The following is a 26,012-nucleotide window of genomic DNA, read 5'->3' as shown; positions in this document are numbered from 1 at the left end:
GGTATTCACTTCACCAGCAGTTTTAGTGTTGCATCTGATCGGTATATAAAGCATCCTTTTATTACTTAAACTGCTTTCTTAAATATTACATATAGTATCTATCTATCTATCTAATGTTGAAATGTTTATCCTATTAAAATTTGAAGCTACATTTACTTTTTACAGCACAATACTTTAAAATAAATCAAATTACCATTATTAAAATTCTTCTGTATTGTTGTTCTGAAAGTTTTAGACACTATCTTGTCAGGCTGTCTGCAGTGTACTTTTAACGTGGAAGGTAGTGTTTTTTTTTTGCTTTTTTTTTTTTTTTTTAATAACAGCTTTTTTGCAGGATAAAAGTTGAGAAGGAGTGCAAGAACTTGGTGGAAATATCTATTTAACACAATTAGCCAAATACAAAAGGAAGTTATTCTAAGGGCAGACATTTTGCCTTTAAGGAGGAACACTTGTAAGTTTGTGGTGCTGTCCTCCACATGAGTAGAAGTATCTGGGGGGTTGGGGGGGGCCACAGACATGGTGTAAAATTAACAAAAAAGCTTTGGTGGAGATTTGCTCCCTGTGTTTCCTGTACACAATGCATCAAACCACCTACCCCCCACCAATTACTCCAGAGTCTACTGCACATTTAAGTTAGGGGAAGAAACATAGGATTACTTCCAGTTCTGAAAAATACTGAAATGCTGGTAACCATAGCGTTTTCAAAAGTGGGTTTTTGGTACTTTATCAGTACCAGTATACCATGCAATCCTAATGCACAGTGCAAGTTTTAGTAAAGTAAATGAGTGATTTGAAAGTAGAGTATTCTAACCCTGGTGGCTCTTTTTGCAAATACCAAATGTGGATTGATCGGCTGGTTTCCACACCTCTTCGTGTGTCTTGCCTTTCTGCGATTGGAAAAAAAAAAAAAAAAAAGTGTGTGTGCAGGGTGGGAACAATGTTGTGTGAAATTTATAAAGGGTTGTGGTATTTTTTTGTTCATAAACTTCTGTGTTAATTATAGAAGCACCTGTGCAAGCTATCAAAAGTAAAGCTACTTTTCTGTTTTTGAGTCATCCTCATCCTTCATTTTGGCTACATTGTGAATGGTCACTTAACACAGTCACATAACACATTGCACTGAAGACTGGTAATGTGTTGTGTGTCTTTCTCCTTCCAGCCATCTGGGTTGCACTGAATTAGATAAGGAATAAAGCAGTGACAAATTAAGCAATACAGTTTATTTACTTTCTCTTAAATAACACTATTTAAAAATTACATGTTTCAAAATGAGCACCTCACCATTCACAAAACATTCTACTAAAAGTGTTGACAAATCATTTAGTATTTCACAGTTGTCATTTGTGAAAGCTAAGTGGCTATCAAGTGGTGTTACAGGAGCATACAACTTTCAACTTACCAACTGTCCTATGTTACTTTCTTTCCTGGTGATCACAGTAAATGTAGCTGAGATAAACAAAAATGCTCACAGAGATCGTCATCCCTAATTTGTGGGCTATTAGACATCCATGATCATGAAATTACACAGAACTACACCAGTAACTTCTTTCATCTGCTCCTACCTCCCCTCTTTTTAAATGATTAATAAAAATTTATCAACCACATAGTAGGTATTCTTGCTAACAATTTAACAACCGAATAGCCAGTTGTCCATGGCCACTGAAACTACATTTAGTATTTAATACAACCATGGCACTATATATAACCCCATACTATTCACTAAGCTCACCTCCACAAACACCCTGAAAAACCATCACATCCTTGTGCTGCATCAGTTATTTTTCATTTTAATGTTCCAGTTTAGCTCCACAATCCATTCCCCTCACAAGCTTGTCTGTGTCATTTTCTCCTCTCCCCATCTTCCTAATACATGTCTAGCTGTCAGTCATCCCAGGCTAACTGGTTCACAAGTTGTTAAAAGGATGGCACTGATACAGAAAATATGTCACTTTATACCACAGAAATGAAAGCCCTTTGTGACGCAACAGCAAAATTGTTTGAGGTGATGTCTCACATCGCAGACTACTGTAACAAACTGCATGTGGAACAGAAGGTGGAACATCACAGAACTCGTACTTGGAGTAACTTGCCTAGAAAATCATGCTGTGACCCACCACATTACTGCCACAAGTTTCTGAAGAATCACTAGGAATTCAAAATGCAAAAACTTCATAGTTATACATTTTTTATCGTCTGAATTTAGGGGCTTTAGTATACAGAATGAATACATCCCCTGTTGGCAAAAAAAAAAAAAGATACATTTTGAAGTCTATATTACGATCACGACAATTCACAGAAAGAACACTCAAGAGTTTATTAAAAAGATACACTTAACAACACAGAAAGACACATCAACATCTGTAAAGCTAATTGGGCAACATTATTTAAATCAAGGGTGGCAAAAAGGAGTACATTCTTCATAATATTTTAGTACTTTTATATCCACCATTACTTTTTAGTATGCACTGATCCTTCTTGTACAAGACCACTGCATAGTGTCATGTCTATTCTGTTCTATTCCTGAAATATGAACTAATCGAACACCTTCATGTTTTATGGGGTGTACTGCACAACTTCCCTACAGGTACTTAATTCTTTCTTAAGAATGCAGAAGAAGCCTTGGAAAAATGTTAGGGGTCATTGTCATATTGAAAAATTGCCAGAGGACAATAAACTCAAATCTCCACTGCCTAAAGAAAAACTGTTCTGAAAAATACTATATATAGCACTTGCTATGTCATACATTTTGGGACTGTCCCAAATAAACTAAAACAAATATATTCTTGCAAAAATTATCTTATCTATTCATCACATAGATAGTACTTTTTTGTTCTCAAAAGGGAATTGTGCCAGCCTTAAGAGTTATTAGTAAACCACTAAAGGCATTATTCAAAATAACACTGGATGGGACTAATTATTTAGCGATTAACTCAAAGGAGGCTTCTTGTAGTACACGGTTACCATGTTGTCAAATGATTTTGTTTAATTGGAAAAATTTTAATAAACTCTCCACAAATTAACTGGATAGCAACATCATATTTTCTAAAAGTAAATTTACATGGGACAGACCCAACCTTTTCCCGAATACTATAAGAATTTATGAATGTTATTCTAACTTAACTCAGTTGGGATCCTACATTTGTTTTCTGTTTTAACTCCGGCGTTTTCATTTATTTGAGGAATAACTTAAGAATGAGCTTTTCTTTCCCTCTTAAACTTCCGAAATTAGCAGGGAAGGGGTATTATGACTCAATGTAGATTAACTGTATTTCTTATTGGACTGTGTTACATCCTGTCACATGACTTTTGCAAGGCTATGTCAGACTGTGCAAGTTTAACTTTATTTTGGAATGTATCTATGTTAAAAGTCTCTCTATTAGATAGATAAAAAAAAAACTTGGGACAAGACCAGATGTGACTTTCTCAGAAAGACACTTTCACGTCCCGCGAGACTAGACTTTGTGCCAAGAGATTTAACCATGGCCGGGGCTGGAAAAAGAAAAAGAGTAGATGACAAAGTAGAATGATGTAATGAATTCAAAAATGTTGGCACGAAACACATGCAGAGCAGGTTAGAGATAACGGACGCAGGATAATTCGAAAGTCTCCAAAAAATGATAGGAAAGATCGCATTACCACAAACACATGGAAAATATTGCTTGGTGAAATAATTGGAACAGCAAAAAGAAATCAAATAGTGTTCGAGGATGTCTGGGAGAGAAGAGAAACAAGGCAGTGAGACAAGAGGAGAGCTGCTGTACAGGCTTTTAAATGTTTGAAGTGCCGCACGAGATGCAGATCACGCAACATGGCAGCAGCAGCAAGCCAGCAGCTGATCAAGCAAAGAGGAGATTAAAAAAAAAAAAAAAAACAACTGTGTTTCCCATTGTATATAAAGAGGGGTTTCGGAGGAGCGACCACATCTCCTTGGGGTGCATTCAGGCCCCCTCTTCACAGGTGGGGTTGGTGAGCGAAGCAAGCGGGGCAAAGTATTATTTAAAAAAAAAACACAACTGCCTACTATTAAGCATGTTTCATTGGTGGACCTGCTCTATCCAAATATGTACTAGCAAAATGCAAAACTACAGAAAAATTGGTCAGGAAGTATAAAGAGACAGCAATTGTCTGTGGCCACCACCTGCAAAACTATTCCCTTTTTGGGGGTTGCCTTGCTGTTGCATCTCCAGTCCACCTGTTGTCACTTTAATTTGCATCAAAGCAGGTGAAGTTGATTCACAATCTCTTATGCTTACCAACTGGACAGACTGATATCTCAGAAGCTTAACTGACTTGGTGTTAAGACTGTGATGATTATGTATTCCCTTAATTTTTTTGAGCGGTTTATAAATGACTTTAAATATAAACAAGTGGTACAATCTAAGCAGTTCACACCTCATCTTACTCCCACCTACAAGCCTGTTATTGACAGTAGCAGCATTCAGTTATCCAAGTCAAAACTTTGTGTGTGTTTTAGAGGTTGTTGTTTGGTTTCCCCCAATATATACTTGGGAGTTTCTGTACAATTTTACATTTCTCCCAGAGACAAATAAAATATCATCTAATCTAATATCACCAGGCGATTTTTTTCTGGGACAACTTAAAAAAAACCTAACTTTCTTTAATGTCACAAAGACTCACGGGTTAGATTAAAGTAATCCATGTTTGAAGACTTATCATCATCAAGTGTTTGTTGATTGAGCTTAGAATCTTTCCTATGCTTCTGATTTGCCTTTGCCATACTCCACCTTGATGAGAGGCTGAATGAGGAATGAAAATCCATTTGATTTGTTTCTTCGTCATAGCATTGCAAATATTTTCTTGGTCAAGGTTTATAGTTGCTTCACGTGGCTCTCTTTCTGCTCCAATAAAGTTTGTTACAGAGTGCAGGATTTTAACTTATCCACTTCTGTAAATGAACTGACGTATGGCATTGATACAAGAATCACTGTCCAAGTTGTGTGTAATCTCAATGTGTTTATCTCGGATGATTAGTCAAGTAAAAATTACTCCATAACTCTTGTCTAGATTTCATCCTCTTAACTTGAAGAGTTCAAATTCTGTGCTAAAACTGACTAGACCTGGGTTTGAATCCAGTACCCTTGAGCTATAAATTTGCCAAATTAACGGCCTTGACATAAACATAAAACAAAGAACAAAAAACAGAATACTGACCTATACTCAGTTTATACAAGTGTGTACTTGTGCACAAACATTTCAAATTTTTCCTTTACTGCTTCCAAAGGGACAAGAAAAATCAATTGAGTAAATGAAATAACTTTAAGATTACAGATTATAGTCTGTCAAACAACATGGCAAACTGGCATTACAGAGGAAGAAGAGAAAACAAAACATACAGCATAACACAAATACACAATGAATGTAAATTCATATGTTGACTTATATATTATATTGTTACCATTAATGGCGATACACTTGACTTGAGCATTCCTAGTTTCATCCTCTTTCTCTGTACGTTTACCATTCGTTTGCTTAGAGGTTGATGCGGTTGCTGCTTTCTGAGCAAGTCTTCTTTTCCTCACCCTAGCGGTTTTACTGTACTTAGTAGGCTTTCCTTAATTTTTCACTTAAGCTGGCACTTAAGTCTTCAATCTGACTCAAGAATTATTTAAGATATGAAGAGGTAGGGGAAGTGATGATGAAGGTGGTAGGGAATGAGAATGGTGCCCGTACACATGCACCACACGGCCGTCCTGCTGGCTTCTGGTGAGAGCTGATGTGATAATAAAATAAAAATAAAAAGAGAAATAACCTTGAAGGTCAAGCACCCCGAAAGCGAATAGCAGATGTCACATAGTATATGTGTACCAAATTTCACGTCAATAGTTTAAACAGTTTGTGAACTACAGGTGATTTAAAATCCTGGACAGACAAACAGACAGCCATGGTAGCGCATATATATATATATATATATATATATATATATATATATATATATATATATATATATATATATATATATATATATGAGAAAGTGGAGGAAGTGGCACCAAAAGGGGAAGTTAGAATGAGCCTGGCATATAAGGTCTTTTTACATTGCGGTATTAAAAATTTAAAAAAACTTTTTACTTAGAAACAAATCATGATGTGAATAAAACACATTACTGAAGAACTCTATTATCTTCTACAGAGGTGACCATGTTCATTTCTGCAGCTCTTCTTATTTATTTGGTAGCTGCATTTTAATTCTGGAACAAGACACTGCTTTTCTTTTGTGAATTCACTAAATATTTTAGAACATATTACACACTTTTCAGATCTCTACATAACCTTCAAATAAAACCACTTGATGCAGCTGTCTATATTTTCACTTACTCCTAAGCCAGATATGAAATAAGTCATTGTGGTCAGCCAACTTGTTTTGAGCACATCAATGATGATTCAGTGTCTATTATAAGGGATTTGGCAGAGTACTGTCAACAAACAGTATCAATTCTACTGAAGGCCAAACAGTATTTCATGAAAATACTTATGAGAATTCAATGTCAGAAATGTGTTTCAAAGCCAGAAATGCATTGGAATAACATTTTCTTCTGGCAAGTCATTCCACAACACAACTCCTAATGTTCAGATTCTGTGCTGTGTGTGCCACATTCTTTTAAAGTGCAATATGCAGATGTCACACTTCACACCAGTGCATGCTTGATAATGTGCTGTGCTTGTTGCCAAAGAAATGACAGTGGCCACAGAAAACAGAATAATATTAAAAGTATTGCAATGGGGTGCAAGTTTAGAATTTGAGCTCTAGATTGCACATCGGTTTTATGAATCTCCGAATACAACTTGACAGTGATGTCTAGCTATATGTCTGTGGCATGAAAAATTCAAAAAACAGATCAACGAAATGCAAACATATATGGAAATAACTTTAATTACAAAATGCTAGAACTCTATCTAGTTAACAGAAAATCTGTTTGTGTGACCTTGAATTTTTTTTTTTTTTTGAAACAGAAAAAGATTTCAAATCAAAGTTTGAAAGTTGCAGAAAATTTAAACTACTAAAAATTTCTGGTCCAATGTTTACCATAAATTACCAATAAGACAACCTGACATGTCGTATCTGATCTGCAACGCCCCATCCAGTTTTAGCCCCCTACACTCAATGGATGATTATACATTGCTGAGCACTAAAGTCAGTTTTATTATTTATACATTTACACTTTAAAGCACTTTGGAGCATTACCAATATACAGAGAATGTTGCAAGACTCCAAACACAGTTTAGTTTTTTTTTTTATATTTTACTTTTATTTAAAAAAGAAGACACATCATCATTGTACAAATAAAGTTGAAAGACCGCATAATAACCTATAGCTCAATACCGTCCAGATGCAAGTGAGATTTCAAAAGTTAAGACAACATATAGACTCCTTTACATTCAAATCTGGATAATCTCTGGGAAGTTCCCAATTTAGACAAGAATTCCATTAGCAAGGATCAATTTAGCAAATATCACTTAGATTTTTTTTTTTACATTTTGATAAAAATGTATCTTTAGCGGAGAGATAAAAAAAAAAAAAAACAAAGACCATCCGTCTATTACTGATTTTTTCCTACCATTATCTTTTTGTAGCCCAACCTTATCCAGTTGTTCCACTGTTAATTTGACCAAGTTGCAATTCCTGGCCATGGAAAGTGATGTTTTGTGGTTGTGAAACTTTAGAACCACTGTTATAGCCACATCATCAGATTATTAGGGTATCAGCGCTCATGTACCGATTCGATATCGATTTTATCTTGACTGAATTAGAAGGCACCAATATATTTGTGGTAGCTTTTTTTTTTACACTTTATTTGAAGGCGTGTCTACATAGTGACTTCATAGTACATGCACACGCATGGAATGACATTTAAGAAGAAATATATTTGATTAAGAACAGTTAACATCAGTTTTTAGAAGATGTGGAACAGCATTGCTCTTTGATTAAACAAACCTTTTTGACGGCAGTGCACCAATTCAAAATTCAACACAGTTTAACTAACATATGTATCGCCACATCAGTGTCTACACGTTATGTGGGGGCTCCTTGTTTTAATACAATGCAATGGCATCTATTTTATAAAACATCTATATCATCTTGTGAATAATATAATCAAATATTGCTTCTTAAATAATTATTCAATAACCAATTTGTGTGTTATGAATCTCCACTTAGACATTCTTCAACTAAAATGTTAGCCAGATTTATTCCCCAATTTGACATTTAAAATAATCTTGAATTAGTCAAAATTAAAGATACTGTGGGAAGTCTCATGTCTTTCTACAAGTTATACATACTGTATCTTCAGTTACTTATTTGTAGCAGTCACGTTAATCATCTTGAAAATCTGTCCTCAGACAAAAAGGAAGCAAATTAAAATGAGGATCTAGAACTGATACCTTGCTAACAGCGGCATTGAATGAGTGGAACATAAAAGAAAAAGAACCCGCCATCTAAGTTGGTAATGCCACTATTATGGAGCTACCTCAAGTCTGCTGCGTTGAGCACACGCTCACTTTTATAATGCAGGCTGCTCTTAAAATTCCAACAACTGTCCGCTTGCTTTGCCAGGTGAGTCACGTTGCAAACTTTTTTCACCATAGCAGTACAGCTAGCAATGTAATTAAAGAAAAGCCAACATTTGACCTGACAGAACACAAACTTGTAATTGATGTGGTCACACAAAGGAACGGCACATTGGAAATGCTAGGCAGGTTTTTGGAACAATAGCGAGTCATCTCTGCAGATCTGTATATAGGCAGTGAGGTGGCTCCCAGTGTGACTGGCATGCAGCGTGCTTGTGTGCAACACGTCTGCCACAGGTGCCCAGTCAATTTTAACATGGGAATCTGCTGCCCTGGATGTTTAGCTATTAAAAGTGAGGGATACTCTCTCCAGTGGCCTGAAAGACATGGCAATGTCTTGCTTAAGATCTTCATAATGCTTAGGCACAATAACTTCACTCGACTGTTTTCTGGTTGGTATAGCAGTTCAAAAACCTGTACCATTTGTCGAAAGCCGTCATTTTCAACAATTTTGTATGGCCTCACATCTTTACAGATAAAAACTGCTATATACTGTCATTCTTTGGGCACAAAGCAAATTACATAGAAGCTTGTACATACCAGCCATCTTCAGAACCTATTTATAGTAATTGAGCTGGATAGAGATTCGTGGGATCGATCTTGAGACTTTAATAATTGATATTGAATTGTTTAAGCGAAAAAGTAATGATTAATTAGAATATCGATATTTTTACCCAGGCCTACAGATGATCATATTTTACAAAAACAATGGACTTAGCGTTCAGCATGGTACACATTCCCAGAAATGGGAATGTTGGCTACTTTGTCTAGGTCAGCGTGGCATCAACTTTGCTTATTCCAAATAACTACAGAATCCTCAGATGGTTATCCTTTACAATAACACTCTTAACTGCGGTTTAAGAATTTGTCTGCCTTTGCCAGACTGGACTAATTCATCTGCTGGCCAGATCCTGTGTTACCATGATTTGAATTGTTATATAAGCCAATTCTTATGAATCCCTCTAGAGTACAAATATATTATCTTACAGATGTACATGCTGCACACTTAAGAATGTTTCTGTTGCTATTATGTATCTAAAAACCTGTGTAAGCTCTCCAAGTCTGTCTTCAGTGAAGAGTGCTACACAAAAGTGAACCAAACAGAAAAATAGATGTACCCGATTTACAAAAGAACTACACAAAAGCAAAAATAAAGTGGAAAGAGCGTTAAGTTTCCCAAAAATGAAAAACGAGAAATGTGGCTACCCTTAGCCAAAGTAAAAATTTTGAATGTAGAGGCTGGCACAGGCCTGTTTTTTTAATCCTGCTTCTCCAAACTTTTACACTGCCATTGCAAAACTTTGATTTCATTCCACCCTGCCCCTGCAAAGCTCTGAAGCTAATCATTTCAGTTATCACAGCAGAATGTTCAGATGTGAGACTTTTCTAGGGCAACTCTAGCAAACACATTATCTATTGTTTTTTTTTTGGTTTGTTTTTTTAAATTCATCCTGCAAGATTTTTTGTGTGCTCAACTGAAGGTGGAGCAGATTGTGAAGAAGGTGGAATCCCCAATCAGAGTGCAGCTGCCAATTTCCACTCTCAGTTACAACTTTTACTACAATCCTGTTTCCAAAATAGTTGGGACACTGTGTAAAATGTAATTAAAAATCAGAGTGAGAAGATTTGCAAATCATGTAAACCCTATATTTAATTTAAAATAGTATAAAGATAATAATGTGAGAAATTGTATTCTTTCTGAAAAATTGATTCTCATTTTGAATTTGATGCCAGCAACATGTTTCAAAAAAGTTGGGATAGAGAAGGTTTACCACAGTATAACATTACCTCTTCTTTTAATAACTGTGTAAATGTTTGGTAACTGAGGAGAATAATTGCTGCAGTTTTGAAAGTGAAATGTTGTCCCATTCTTGCCTGATATAGAATTTCAGCTGCTCAACAGTTCATATTTTTCATTTCATAATGCACCAAATGTTTGCAATGGGTGACAGGTCTGGACCATAGGAAGGCCAGTTTAACACCTGGACTCTTTTACTACAAGCCACGCTGCTGTAATACGTGTAGAATGTAGTCCGTCATTGTCTGAAAAAATGCTTCAAAAGATGCTGTCTGAATGGCAGTACTGTATATCTTGCTCCAAAACCTGTGTATGTCATTGAACATTAATGGTACCCTCCTAGATGTAAAGACTGCTCATGCCATGTGTATTAATGACTCCTCATGCCATCAAGGATGCCACTCTATAAATTGTGCATTCAGAACAAGCCAGATGGTCCCTCTTCTTTAGAATTTCAAATTCTGATTTGTCAAACCAAAGGACAGTTTTCCACTTCACCTCAGTTCACTGTACATGAGCTTGGGGTAAACAAGGCAGTGTTTCTAGAATATTTATGGTTACTTTTTTTGAAACGCAGATTGCATTTGTGGCTGCAGTGATGAACTGTGTTTACAGACAGTGGCATTCGGAAGTGTTCCTCAGCCCACGTAGTGATTTCCACTATAGAATCGTGTCCATTTTTAATGTAGTGCTGCCTGAGTCAAGCTCGTAGATCACGGCCATCCAATATTGGTTTTCAGCCTTCTCCATAATATACAGAGACTTTTCCACATTCACTTGATCTTTTACTATTATGTACTGCAGGTGATGAAATCTCCAAATTCTTTGCAATTTTATACTGAGAACTGTTACTTTTAAAATGTTGGATTATTTGCCTGCATAGTCTTTCAGAGTGGTGAACCCTCATCGTCTCTACTCCGGGGAGACTCTGCCGCTCTGGAATGCTCATTTTATACCCAATCATGTTACTGATCTGTTGCCAGTGAACCATCTAATGATGGGACTTTCCATCAGATTTATTTTTTTTTAGTATTAAACAACTTTTTCCAGTCTTTGTAGCATTAACAGGTTAAACAAGTGGCTCAGGTTGACACACCAAGTCAGATATGGATATTAAGCCAGCACTTTTATGGTTTAACCTCAAGTTCCCAATTTTACCACTCTGCTTTTATATGTAGAGAATTATTACCACCATGTAAATTATTTGTAGACTTTCGCTACACCAAAGAGTCTAAACACCCAGTTACAATCAATACTGATGGTTTCCTCATTGTGATTATGTAGTCTTACTTCTATTTATTTTATTTATGTTCATTTATTTCTATTTACAGGTGCCGGTCATAAAATTAGAATCTCATTACAAAGTTGATTTATTTCAGTAATTCCATTCAAAAAGTGAAACTTGTATATTAGGTTCATTCATTACACACAGACTGATGTATTTCAAATGTTTATTTCTTTAAATTTTGATGATTACTGACAACTAATGAAAGTCCCAAATTCAGTATCTAGGAAAATTAGAATATTGTGAAAAGGTTCAATATTGAAGACACCTGGTGCCACACTCTAATCAGCTAATTAACTCAAAACACCTGCAAAAGCCTTTAAATGGTCTCTCAGTCGAGTTCCGTAGGCTACACAATCATGGGGAAGACTGCTGACTTGACAGTTGTCCAAAAGACGACCACTGACACCTTGCACAAGGAAGGCAAGACACAAAAGGTCATTGCTAAAGAGGCTGGCTGTTCACAGAGCTCTGTGTCCAAGAACATTAATAGAGAGGCGAAGGGAAGGACAAGATGTGGTGGAAAAAAGTGTACAAGCAATAGGGATAACCGCACCCTGGAGAGGATTGTGAAACAAAACCCATTCAAAACTGTGGGGGAGATTCACAAAGAGTGGACTGCAGCTGGAGTCAGTGCTTCAAGAACCACCACACACAGACGTATGCAAGACACGGGTTTCAGCTATCGCATTCCTTGTGCCAAGCCACTCTTGAACAAGAGACAACGTCAGAAGTGTCTCGCCTGGGCTAAAGACAAAACTGCTAATGAGTGGTCCAAAGTTATGTTCTCTGATGAAAGTAAATTTTGCATTTCCTTTGGAAATCAAGGTCCCAGAGTCTGGAGGAAGAGAGGAGAGGTACAGAATCCATGTTGCTTGAGGTCCAGTGTAAACTTTCCACAGTCAGAGATGGTTTGGGATGCCATGTTATCATCTGCTGGTGTTGGTCCATTGTGTTTTCTGAGGTCCAAGGTCAACGCAGCCGTCTACCAATAAGTTTTAGAGCACTTCATGCTTCCTGCTGCTGATGAACTTTATGGAGATGCAGATTTAATTTTCCAACAGGACCTGGCACCTGCACACAGTGCCAAAGCTACCTTTACCTGGTTTAAGGACCATGGTATCCCTGTTCTTGATTGGCCAGCAAACTCGCCTGACCTTAACCCCATAGAAAATCTATGGGGTATTGTGAAGAGGAAGATGCAATACGCCAGACCCAACAATTCGGAAGAGCTGAAGGCCACTATCAGAACAACATGGGCTCTCATAACACCTGAGCAGTGCAACAGACTGATCGACTCCATGCCACGCCGCATTGCTCCAGTAATCCAGGCCAAAGGTGCCCCAACTAAATACTGAGTGCTGTACATGCTCATACTTTTCACGTTCATACCTTTTAGTTGCCCAACATTTCTAAAAATCCTTTTTTTGCATTGGTCTTAATTGATATTCTAATTTTCCGAGATACTGAATTTGGGACTTTCATTAGTTGTCAGTTATAATCATCAAAATTAAAAGAAATAAACATTTGAAACACATCAGTCTGTGTGTAATGAATGAATCTAATATACAAGTTTCACTTTTTGAATGGAATTACTGAAATAAATCAACTTTATCATGATATTCTAATTTTATGACCGGCACCTGTATGTTATTTATGTTAATTGTATGTTTTTTCTTCTTTTATTGTAAAGCACTTTGGCCACCGCATTCCTATGTTGTTTTAAATGTGGTATATAAATAAACTGACATTGACAATTCAAGGAGTGGGTGTAGTGCATTGCTGCAGGTACTTGGGGTTCCACCTCAGTGAAAGGTTGAACTGGTCAAGTAACACAAAGGAACTACATAAGAAAAGGCAGCACAGAGAGATTGTATGTATTATATACAAAGAAGACAGTGTTTCTTTAATTTCCTAAGCCAGTAAAATCACTTAAAAAGTGGACCACCGAATTAACAAGCGGATTATGAAGCAAGGCTCAGTTATGGAAACACTCGCACCCAAAGCAGGCAGTAGTTGAGAAAAGAATGAGGACAACCCTGATGGCTAATATGAACAATACTGCACAACCTCCATATAACAAATTAGCATTGAGGACTTTAAGCCAACTAATTATTCAGCAGAGGGGTATCAAGAAATGCTACTGGTTCTCCTTCATACCTATAGCAATACACCTTTATGTCTTACTGGTAATGCTTCTTTACTGTTAACCCAGTCAGAGGTTGCCATTTCATCATCTTCTTCTTCTTCATAACTCATGTGTGTGTGTTGGGGGGGGTGTTATTTTTCATTATATTTCTGCATTTCATGAGGTTGTCTAATAGCCAAGTTTCCTCTTGGAACAAATAAAGTACGGATAACAAAAAAGGTCCACAAGTTTACAAGGAGAACAGGACCAACAACTTAGCTCTTCAATAAATTTAAACAATGAGAAAGATACTGGCCTACTCAATATGTGCTTAAAACTGACATGTATAAACAGAGTCACTCGCTTTCAGGGATTTCAAAACTGCATGAGGGCATCATTGTTCCAAAATTTGTACATTAAACATTCACTTTAAGGAACAATCCACTCAATAACCTGACTGGTTATTATGAGGGCGCTAAAATTGCTTGCTATAACAGAACATCATCTGCTTACTATCATCAGTCCTTTGGCTGACAACTACCAAATGTCACTTGCTCCATGAATGTCCATGCAAAAATATTTTCATTTCATGTCAAACTGACATGAAAATGTAGACCTTTACCTTAAAGCCCTTTCTTGCAACTTTCATTGTTATATCTTTATCAGTCAAATTCTTGATGCATTTTGAGGAGTGCCTTTATGGGAGAAGTACTGATTTAATGTGGAGATTTAAGAAGAACTGAAAACACAACTTTTCAGACTTCTGAAATAAAGCATCCTAAGGTCCCCTACAAGCATCCATGATTATAAACTAGAACACTGATGTTCAAACACATACATTCATTTATTTTACAATTACTGTTAATCCCTGATCTTAACAGTAAATGAAATAAAATATTATATTCTCTACTGTACATTGAAGAAATATAGAGCTGAAATGAAAAAAAATACAAGACAAAGGCAGAGAACAACTTTTATTTCAGGATATTTGGTACTTTCTTTGGAGAATCCCACCACTTTGTGTTCTGCCCCTAAATTTTGGATAAATGCACATAACAGATAAGTAGTGGAACACACTAACCAGTAAAAAGTCACATGTAACATACAGATGTAAATCTTTGAAATACACTGCTCTTTCTAATTTCTTTTTGTTCTTCTGATAAGACTTGCTGTGGCCATTTTCAGTTTCTGTTTTGATGGGAGTTGTGCAAATCGGCTTACTGTTCACAAGGTGAAATGCATTTGTGACTATATTGACTTGTTCTGTCTAAACTTTACTTGTGGCATACTCACTGGTTGCGCTATCAGTATATTCTGGGTCATGATCTTCCTGACCACCAACTGAACTGAATACATTTTCTTGAATTAATGCAAATAAGGCATTTTTTAAATAAGCATAAGACTATTTTGCTGCAACAATCATTAGTCCATCATTAAAGTTGGGAAAGCCAATTAAAGAGGTGACTGAATACCCTAAACATAATACTACATTTGTTACATTCAAAAGATGAGACAATATGCATTGGATTTTGTGCAGATTCTCTTTCTATATATTTATGTTTATTTAATAAGGCTATAACACTTTAGTCCAAACCCTAGTAGATTATCTCTTGAATTTTCAAAGCAAGTCTGATTGTAGCCTATTTTTGTGCCATTATCCATTTGTATCTTATGGTATATACAATTCTGACAGCTACGTCTTCAAGAGATAAGCTATTTTTTGCTAACTAAACCCCCTACACTGAAGAAAGGCAATATACTTGACAACTGTTTATTTGCTTTACATGTTGATCCTTCTTTCATGCTCAACCACAGTTTTCCTTTGGATTGCCTGGCTCTGCACCAACATCATTATGTACCTCAACCCAAATCCCACCCACCTCCCTTTCAAACACCCCCAATTTTTATTTTTTGCTTTGTCTATTTTGTACAAGTTCTAGCCGATTTCTTGCTTTCTTTCTTTAAACATTTTCTTTTTTCTAGTATTTAGGTTGATATGGGCCCAATAATTCCAAATACATCAAATTAAATGCAAAATCCAACACTATGTATTTATGAAAAGTATACACCTAATGAATGAAATACACCTGTCAGTCAACTGGCTCACTAACTTACTCTGTGATCAAGCAACCACTGTAATATGTATCATTGCTAAACACTAAAGCACATTCAAAACAAAAAAATGCTGTTGTTGCCCCAATTTCACATTGTTGCAGAAATGATTGTACACACAGGGAAAACAATTTTAAACTCACTGTTCTTAAGAGTTGAAAGATGGCTGGGTGACCAAATGGGCAGGCCTACCTGTCAGACATGGTGATGGACAGTTAAACCAAAATAAGTCCATTAATAATTCGTTCCCACCACATAATATTTATATCATCCCTTTTCTAACCATGACCTTTAACAAATCAGTGACTCACCAGTGCTCAATTTACAGATGACCATATGGAATAAATAGTGTTGGGGAGAATGTTTGGAAATGCCACCAGGAACTAAATAAATCGCATAACAAAATTGCCTATCCTATGCACAGTGAGTAAACATAAAACTGCTCTTCTGTAATGGGAAAATGGTGGATACCGAGTCACCCTTCCAAGGGACCTTGGGAATGAAATGGGCACCAAAGAAATGGGTTTTGAGATCAAGTCACTATATTAAAACAGAGATTGACACAGTGGATCACCTTTGTTTAGACATCTCTGAGAGGACCGAACCACACACGCACAAACAAATCGGTTTTAGTTTGCGTCTCTCCTTTTGCTCAGTCTGCTTGTCCACTACCTGCCGATTGTGTCTCAGACTCTGGACAACACAGAGGACAGACCTTCCCACTCGCTACTTCAGTAATTATTATACACGACAGTCGACCATTCAATCCACGCACACTTACTAGATTGGAAGATGGGGGTGGATTGGGACAGAAGGTCGCAATCAGGCGACTATCATCTACTGAACACCTTATATAAACACTTGGACCGTCGTTTTAAATGAGTCAATTAAGCTAACATCCAACCCTTTGAAACATTTCCCACAAAACAAGCTGCTAAACTTTAACGTTTCACCCCCTCCCCCTCTTCTCTAGCCGTTTATCCCACTCGACAAAAAAATGGAGGATTTTTTTTACACACACACACACACCGGCTGCAACTTCTGTGATGATTCGTAAATTAATACGCGACCACCCCCCACCCCTTCTCCCTCCCACCCAAGCCGCGAAGATTTGCGGCGGGTTACCTGTCCGTTTTCGGCCACTGCTCTGCTCCTCGTTCATCTTCGCTTCGCTTAGCTCTCCCTTTGTGTGCGTCTCGCCTTCTCCGCTGCTGGTAGGGAAGGGCTGCAATTAAAACCGAGTACAACCCATATAATTAGTGCGCCGCGCCGAGCCGAGCCCAGCAGAAGAGCAGGGAGACGCGGCGGCGGCAGGGACGGTGGCACTGGTGGTGACTCGGCCGTGCGTGCGCCTCTAACGACGGACCTGTTCCGTTCAGCGCGTCAGTCGGTGGGAATTGTCCCTCCGGATTAAGCACTGCTCCGGGACTTCGGGGAGAAGGCCGTCCAGCGGCTTCACTACCTAACGCAGTCGAGATACACGGAGACAATAACAATTAAAGTGACTCTCTCTCGCTCTCGAGCGTTCGCTCTCCCCCAGCCGCTCTGACTCACTTCCTGGCAGGGAAAGGCACCGTCTCCAAATTCTCACGGGCGTCCGACTGCATGCGTTAGGTACTTAGGAACTGTCGCCAAACGTTTCCATACCTGAAAGTTTGACATCTGTTTCGATCTCAATTTTGACAATATTCAGAGCTAGGATACCAGGATTGCATATTTACACCTGACTAATAACCTGTCTCACTAAAGGGTGTAATGACATCAACATCCCCGCATCCCAGGACCGTTGCATAGCTTCTTGGGTTACATAAACATTCCTTTACCTCACAGGCTCCTGTGAACGGATAACGGCTCGATCACAGGTTTGGCAAATAACTGCAGTGCAGGGAAAAGCTTTCCATGTTATGAAATATCAGTATATGACACTGTAGTTTGGCATTGGGATCTGCCGCTTAATCCCATCCATTTGCATGTTTTAAATAACTCTTTATGGACATATTATAAAATCAATAAAGCACATCTGTTAGTATAATTAACCAGCTTAATCACAACAACAAGAATCAAGCGTAACTTACATAAAAAACATTAAGAAATAAGGAAATTGAAAATACATCTCACATCATGAAGACCTTTGAGAGGCTGGTCCTGGACTACAGTAGTCCTGTTGTGGTTGATCACCAGGACCCACTGCAGATTGCCTATCAGACAAAGATTGGAGTGGAGGATGCAATTATCTGTCTGCTCTACAAGGCTTATTCTCACTTGAGCAAAGCTGGCAGCATTGTTTGGACTCTTTATTTTTATTTCTGCGGTGCCTTGTGCGAAAAAACTCTTCTGGGAGTCTTTCTGCCTGCTGCTATCAAGCAATTTAAAGCTTCAATCAAATGTACTGTACTTGTTAAGCTTATTTTTATCTGTCCTATGAGTTTGTACTCTTGTTTATGTTTCTGCTACTATATGCATTTGTATTTCCCCATGGGATTCAGAAAGTTTATCTATTATGTGAATTTCCCCTTGGGATTAATAAAGTATCTATCTATCTATCTAAATCTTCATCCAGCCATCTCTGTTAAAAGGCAAGCTCAGAGATAGTCGGTTATCCAGAGCACCACTCTGCATATCTGTCATGCAGACCGCAGTTTGTGAGGCTCAAGGACTGTGTCTCCAATATGGATGTAAGCAACAATATATAAATAGTACACCGGGTCATGTCATTTGCATAAATTCTCAGATGATTCTGCACTTATGGGGTGTATTGATAAGGGGGATGAGACAGAGTAGAGGAGTCAGCTGGAGAACTTTGTTTCTTGGTGCAGAAAGAATTGTCTGCAACTTATCTGCAAAACCAAGGAACTGGTTATTGACTTTTGTTGCACCAAAATGACTATGTGCAGTTACTGTTCAGGGTCTAGATGTGGTCCACCCCGACCAGTACTTGCAGAAGTACAGTACAGCCGAACTATATAACAAAGGGCACAACGGGCTGTTTTCATCTTAGGAGTCCAAGTTCCTTTAGTGCAGGTAATGCCACTCTTCACATTTTCTACAACTCTGTGATTACAAGTGCGATTTTCTATGCTGTGGTGTGCTGGCCCAGTAACGCCACTTCAAGAGAGTCCCAGCGAATCAAACTAATTAAAAGATGCACTCTGGACCCCCTGAAGGTATTAGCAAAGGAACAATTAAAACAAAACTGAAAGTTACTATGAACAATACTGACACTGAGGATTTTCAGTCAGTGAATTATTCATCAGAAGTGTGTCATTAAACACAAACTGGGGCTCCTTTATACCACTGGATGTCCACCTGCCTCCCTATGATTGTAACTGCCAAGTTAGATATTTTCTCTCTTTTTAATTTTCTTTTTTGTCATTCTGGTGTGTGTTTAGACCATGGTGTTTATGTATATACTGTATGCATTTATTTGATGAGCTTCTGTAAAAAGCTAAATATAGTTCTATTGTCAATAAGAATTAAAAGTCCATCCATCATTTTACACTCACTTTATCCTGAGCAGGGTTGTTGGGAAGCTGCAGCCTATCCTAGCAAGCATAGGTTACAAGGCAGGAACAGTGCCGGGACAGGAAGCCAGCAGGGTGAAAACACAGACACGGTCATGCATACTCTAATGGAGCTGACAAGTTGCATTAGCCAAACAAACCGTCTTGCAAATAAGCATCTTCAGAAACAGTGGTAGGGGTGCCTATAAAAGTGGAAAGCCTGCAAAATCACAAACAGAATTCCATGTAGTGCGGCAACGACGAGCAATCTTTTTGAAGATAGCAAGTCACCTAAAAGAGCCATATAAAGAGCAGAGAATCCATCCTGGCACTTGGCACCAGCATTATATTGATGTCAGAAACGGGACGAAGACTGTTCAATTTAGCAACTGTCAAGGGTCATTAAGACATGAAATGGACTTGATTGTCTCTTCTAAAAAGTTGCTGAAAAGTCTCAAGGCTGTGATCCAGGATCTAGAAGGCCATTTGTAGCAGTTTTACAGAGGAGGAGGCTGACAGACTGCTACCACTGCAGCTCCACCACCACTTCTCCATCTGCTAAAGGTCTGTTGGCCTGGCCGTGTGGATGCTGGCAGAGCTTCCAACACATGAAGCTGGGAAAACGTGTGGCAGATCAAGTTGTTACCGATTTCAGGTGAGTGGTGTGAAGCACGGCTGGTGGTAAAACTGTGTAGTCAAAGAATGAGGCAATTCACTTAGGCATTACAGAACAGCAACGGCTTAAGTGTTTTAAAGACGAGATCCAGACCTGGAACAGCATTTGCAGTGTCAGTTCCCTGAAAGAAAACAGCCAAAAGACAGTCACATTTGAAGGTCTACACAAAGAGGTTTGTCTGCTCACTTGTAATCGACAGATCACCACACCTCTACGTCACTGCGTGACAGGACTATGCTGCACCTTCTTAAAGTAGCACTCAGCATTCATGCTGCGTCACCTAACAGTGAAGTGTTCAAGACACCTGCTGATGTGCTTTCGTCACTGACCACAGCAAAAACAAAGACCAACTTGCCATTTCAAGAAGCTGGACATTGTTGCTAGAAACAGCAACTTCAAAGGAAAGGCCATGTACTGGCATGGACAGGTTAAATCAGCCAAGGTTGAGTCACCCATAGTAATAGTTGTTCATTCCATTATGTAAATGAGCTGGTTTAGAGCCAGCGGCAGGGGCACCTATAAAAATAAGCCTGCAAAGTCAAAACCTGCATTTCATCTACTGCAGTAACAGTGAGCAGTCCTTTAAGGGTAGTGAGCTACCTAAAAGACCCTAAATAGCATCATTCTGGCACTCTGTGACGGCATTACAATACATATGCACAGTAGGGACAATTTAGCATCGCCGGTCTACCTAACCTGCATGCTTTTGGACTGTGGGAGGAAACCAAAGCACCCTGAGTATATGGGGAGAACATGTAAACTTCACGCTGAAAGGGCCAGGGACATGAACCCCAACCACTTTATTGCAAGGCAACAGCACAACAACTACATCAGTGGAGAAATTAGTCATAAAATACAAATAAATTATGTATAGCCATGTGAAATGGTAAATACACCCCATGGAGATTGATGATTTTTTAACATATCAGAACAGACAAACAGTAACAGGCAAAAAGCATACAAATTTGCCTTTTCAAACATTTATTCAACCAAAATATCAATCGATGCAATGGCCTATTGGGGAAGACATACGAACACCCTTGGCTTTAGAAGCTGGTATTGCTCTCATTAGCAGAAATTACTTATGATGAGCATTCTCACCTGTCTCCAACATCGACTCAGTGGCATTACTGACTGCTCTTCCATAGAGTTGTCAAAATACCAAAATTTCAGACTTTGAAACAATAGCAAGTATTAAAATTCAATACCATCGTTGGAACCAAATACAGTATAATGCAACAAAATAAAAAACTGAATTCCAATTCTGTATACATTAAAATCTTTACATTCATGAAAACAAATCATAGAAATTTTAGTCATTAAATGTAAATACTTCAAGCAGGGCAATCTTTTATAAATGTTAAAAGTAAAGTTCTGCAGACAAGAATAAGTCAGTCCAGTCAACACTCTTTTACATGGATCAAACATATATATTTTCATTATGCTATAACTTATTAAGTTTATTACATAGCAAATCACCCGAAAAATCCCAGACCATTGAGAAGTGTGCAAACTGACAACATGAAGAATCGTCTTTTCACCGCACTGGAATCATTCCCGCAAAAATCAAAGTCATCCAGATGATCTGGATCAGCATAATTAGATCTGGACCATCTTGTACTGTTGTCGATGTTGTGCAATGAAATGCTGTAAATGTCATTATTTTTTCAATGAATAAGTAGTGCAAAAAATAACATTAATGTGGTCTTCTGTAAACAGTAAATAAACTTTACATTAATACAAGCAAGGTTGTGCAATTGTACAAAAACGCAACACAAATGTAGACCACTAACACTTTAAAGGCTACGCATAAATCCAAACAGTGCACATTGCTCCATTTCTGTAAACTGACAATGTCTGTAATTTCCACATTTTTTTGCAAAAAAAGCATATTAACATGCTCTTCTGTGTAGCGTGCTCTTGTTGGGATATAAATGAGCCGCAATGCTTAAATACATGCTCTGAAGTACTGAAAAGTTACAGATCCGTACACTATACAATAAATGTGATAAAAAAGTAAAATTTAGAAATTGTATGCAATAAAAGAAAGTAACACACTACAGCAACACACTACACTACTACTGCAAATGAGGACTGATTGAGGTCATTTACAGTATGTTAGGTAGAATGCCTAGAGGGGGCTGGGCGGTCTCGTGGCCTGGAACCCCTGCAGATTTTATTTTTTTTTTCTCTAGCCGTCTGGAGTTCTTTTTTTTTTTTCTGTGCTCCCTGGCCATCGGACCTTACTTTTATTCTATGTTAGTGTTCCCTAATTTTGATTCTTTTTTATTTTGTCTTTTTTCTCTTTCTTCATCATGTAAAGCATTTTGAGCGACATTGTTTGTATGAAAATGTGCTATAGAAGTAAATTTTGTTGTTGTTACAGCAACACACTTCGAGTATTTAAAAAATTGATGGAGTCCTAGTGCTAAAGATTGTTGCCCTGAATGAAGAGCGAAGAATAAAACTGGCCCATGTGTAAAAATAACTGCATACCCTTAACTTAATGTGATAAACCTCCAATTGGCTACAAAAAAAAAAGGACAACCTTGCTTTAAACAACAGTTTACAGCCTTATAAAGATGAACGTTTCCATAATTTAAAAAGATGCCGCCTAACGTTTGTATTGACTTGCGTATCAGTTCTTGAAGTTTTTGGCTAATTTGGTTGTGTTAGCCCCTTTATTTGGCATTGTGCGGTGGCAAATCTTTCATAAAGGCTTGCGTGTATTGTGTAATTATCCAACCTCATTTGGCACAAAGCCAAAGTATTTTCAGAAGGTACTCCAGTTGCCTCTTTTTCAATTAAGCTGTGGCAAAGAATGGTACCAAAACATCCTCTGACAGCAACTTCACCCTACCATCCAAGAACAGTTTGGTGACCAACAATGCCTCTCCCAGGATGATGGAGTACCGGGCCATGAGGCAAAAGTGATAACTAAGTGGCTTGAGTAACAAAACATCAAAATTTTGGGTCCATGGCCAAGAAAATCTCCAGACCTTAATCCCATTGAGAATGTGTGGTCAGTCCTCGAGAGGTGGGTGGACAAACAAAAACCCACAAATTCTTACAAACTCCAAGCATTGATTATGCAAGAATGGGTTACCATCAGTCAGGATTTAGCCCAGAAGTTGATTGACAGCATGCCAGGGCGAATTGCAGAGATCTTGAAAAAGAAAGAAGGGCCAATACTGCAAATATTGACTCTTTGCATAAACAAGGTAATTGTCAATAAAAGCCTTTGAAACTTATGAAATGCTTCTAATTATATTTCAGTATACCACAGAAACATCTGACAAAAAGATCTAAAAACACAGAAGCTGCAAACTTGTGAAAACCAATACTTGTGTCATTCTCAAAACTTTTGGCCACAACTGGAGCATACGATTAACATCGAATAAGAGTAAGGTTCAATGGCCAGGGGGGACAGAAAAAACAAAAAAACTCCAGACGGCTGGAGAAAAAAATAAATAAAATGACGTAAATCCAAAATGGCAACGTACACCATGAACTTTAGTGAAAGCTATAATACTATACGGTTTATTACCACTTTGGTCTATTTGTGTCTCATTAAATCAATACATACAATACTGTGCAACCTATATAAAATTTTATTATTATAAACTTCCATCCATGGACATGTTGCTATGATATTTGGTTATGCAAAATACCACGTAATGCATGGTTATCAACGGCAGTTTACTCTGATGGAGTATGCACATCAAAGGGTTTCCCGGACGATTTCCTGGAATGCAGTCATCTCAGGGGTGATGTCATTCCCAGCTCCGACATACAAGGTAAATGGAACCCAGCATAATTCTGGGTTTAGTAATTTGCAAAACACGTACCTGCATCTTTTCTGAAGACTTGTACACCAGCTAAGAGCTTAGATCTACCAGTCAGTTGTCTCTTGTACCATGTGTAAAACTATGGGGGGCAGAGCTTTTGCAGCTGCTGCACCCCGTATGTGGAATTCTTTACCCAGTTACATTAAGGAGTCACCCTCAATTGAACTGTTTAAACTAGATTGAAGACACGCTTCTGCTTTCTAGCTTTCCATGAACTTCAGGGATATTGATGGTTCCATCCTCTTCATCAGTTGTTTCAATTTACAACTTGTTTACATTGTACTGTACTTTACGCTATTTATTGTATTTATGTTTATTGCTCATCTTATTGTAAAGCACTTTGGCTACAGCATTCCTGATGTTGTTTTAAATGTGCTCTATAAATAAACATTGACATGTGACATTGCACCTGCACTCAGTGAAGAGCGCTATACAAAAACTGAATTGAACCGAAATATTCTACACATAACCCTATGATATGGAATGCTTATATGAATAAGATGGATGTAATAATTTGTTAAAAGGACCAAGTATGAATTTATCTGAAAGAATATTATAGTTTAAATGAAGTCCTTGAATTAATACTGAAGGAAGATGGGCAAATTACTGGAAGATCATTTGAATAAACTACACTACAACATTCTTAGAACTGCAGATGGAATAGCCTTAGTGATGAAAGTATATAATTTTTGTGACTGACATTAAAGTTATACAGTGCATCAGGAACTTTGCAAAAACCTCAAGTAAACTTTTTTCACATTGTCATTATGGGGTGTTGTGTGTAGAATTCTGAGGAAAAAGATGAATTTAATCCATTTTGGAATAAGGCTGGAACATAAAATGTGGAAAAAGCGATGCGCTGTGAATATTTTCCGGATGCACTGTAGTTTGAATAGATATCTTCAGAAAGCATACCATTTCCTTTGTTATCCAACAGATTCTCTATCCAGGCGTTCTCAAAGTCAGTCCTGGGGGCCCACTGTGGCTTCAGGTTTTTGCTTCAACCAGATTCATAATCAGACACAACTGATAACACTGATCTCAGTTAATTAGCTGGAATTTTTCCCCCTCTTATTCTACGTTAAGATAGCACGGAGGCATGATTTTTACATTTAGAAGATATTTAGAAATATTTCTGCTTTTGCTATAGATTTAAATGCTTAACTCTCTTTTGTTGATTTCATTATATTTTACCCTTTCTCTGTGCAGTTTGCACACTTCATTGTATCTTAACAATGACAATTAAAAACGAGCAGAGCAGACACTCAGACAAACAACACTGAATCGTGAAAGGCTGCAACTACTTTAGCGTCTGACCCACTAACTAAAAAACAATAAATCAAACAATTAGAACACCTGGAAGAATAGAATGATCAAAACGAAAATATTGTTAAAAAGAAAAAAAAAATACATTATTTCCGCATAACTGCTTAGTACATTTTAATTTTTTTTCTTACAAACTTAGTTTTCCAATTTTTTACATTGTTCCCAAAACAAAGAGTCTGGGCAATAACAGTTCACTTAATTAGCCCAGGATTCCAATTAAAAACAGAAGCGCTTGGAACAAAAACCTGCAGCCATAGCGGGTCCCCGCGGGACCGACGTCGAGAACTCCTGCTCTGTACAATAAATCCATGTTCCATGCAGAAGGATTTGTACCCCCTTGAATTTACATTCACTTTCATAACGAAAGGTGGTACATTTTTAATTATATGAACGGACTCTTTGACATAAAATACGTTTATAAAACCTTAAGAATAATTCAGACTTACTTAGTTGCATCACCGTCGTTTATTGCGTCCTCAGCCCTACACTTCTCCGGTTTGATACCGTTCACCGGGCTCGTAGGGGCGTCCGTTGCATCCCCTTCCGTAGTTGCCTCAGTTTTCTTTCTGCCGTAAAACTTAACGGCAAGCAGCCATCCTTGTGTTTGCTTGAAATGCCCTCTTTTTAGCCAAGGGCCCCCTTTCCTCGACTCCACACCCCTGAAACTTGGCGTACAGACTGAGCGCCTTCTCGTGGATCACTTTACCACCCGGCAGCTTGTTCGTTTTGTTCAGGTCTTCAATCCACACCTTGAGG

At 37.8% G+C, this 26,012-nt stretch overlaps 1 protein-coding gene across 3 annotated transcripts in view; it reads right to left on the bottom strand.

The window, feature by feature from the left end:
- Positions 1-25,789, bottom strand: part of ccdc106a (coiled-coil domain containing 106a) — a 65,390-nt gene extending 39,601 nt beyond the window's left edge. For 2 of the 3 annotated variants that reach the window (XM_039742332.1, XM_039742334.1), the window contains exon 1: positions 17,032-17,466. In XM_039742332.1, coding sequence (XP_039598266.1) covers positions 17,032-17,068 — 37 coding nt within the window. In that variant the 5' untranslated portion in view covers positions 17,069-17,466. Of the gene's footprint in view, positions 1-17,031; positions 17,467-25,702 lie in introns of those variants that run through there. The other variant, XM_039742333.1, reaches the window with a different exon arrangement.
- Between the last annotated feature and the right edge of the window lie 223 nt (positions 25,790-26,012).

This window comes from Polypterus senegalus, chromosome 18, assembly GCF_016835505.1.
Source record: "Polypterus senegalus isolate Bchr_013 chromosome 18, ASM1683550v1, whole genome shotgun sequence".
NCBI lineage: Eukaryota > Metazoa > Chordata > Cladistia > Polypteriformes > Polypteridae > Polypterus > Polypterus senegalus.
Note: the sequence above shows the minus strand (reverse complement) of the source record. Positions and strands in the feature narration are given on the sequence as shown.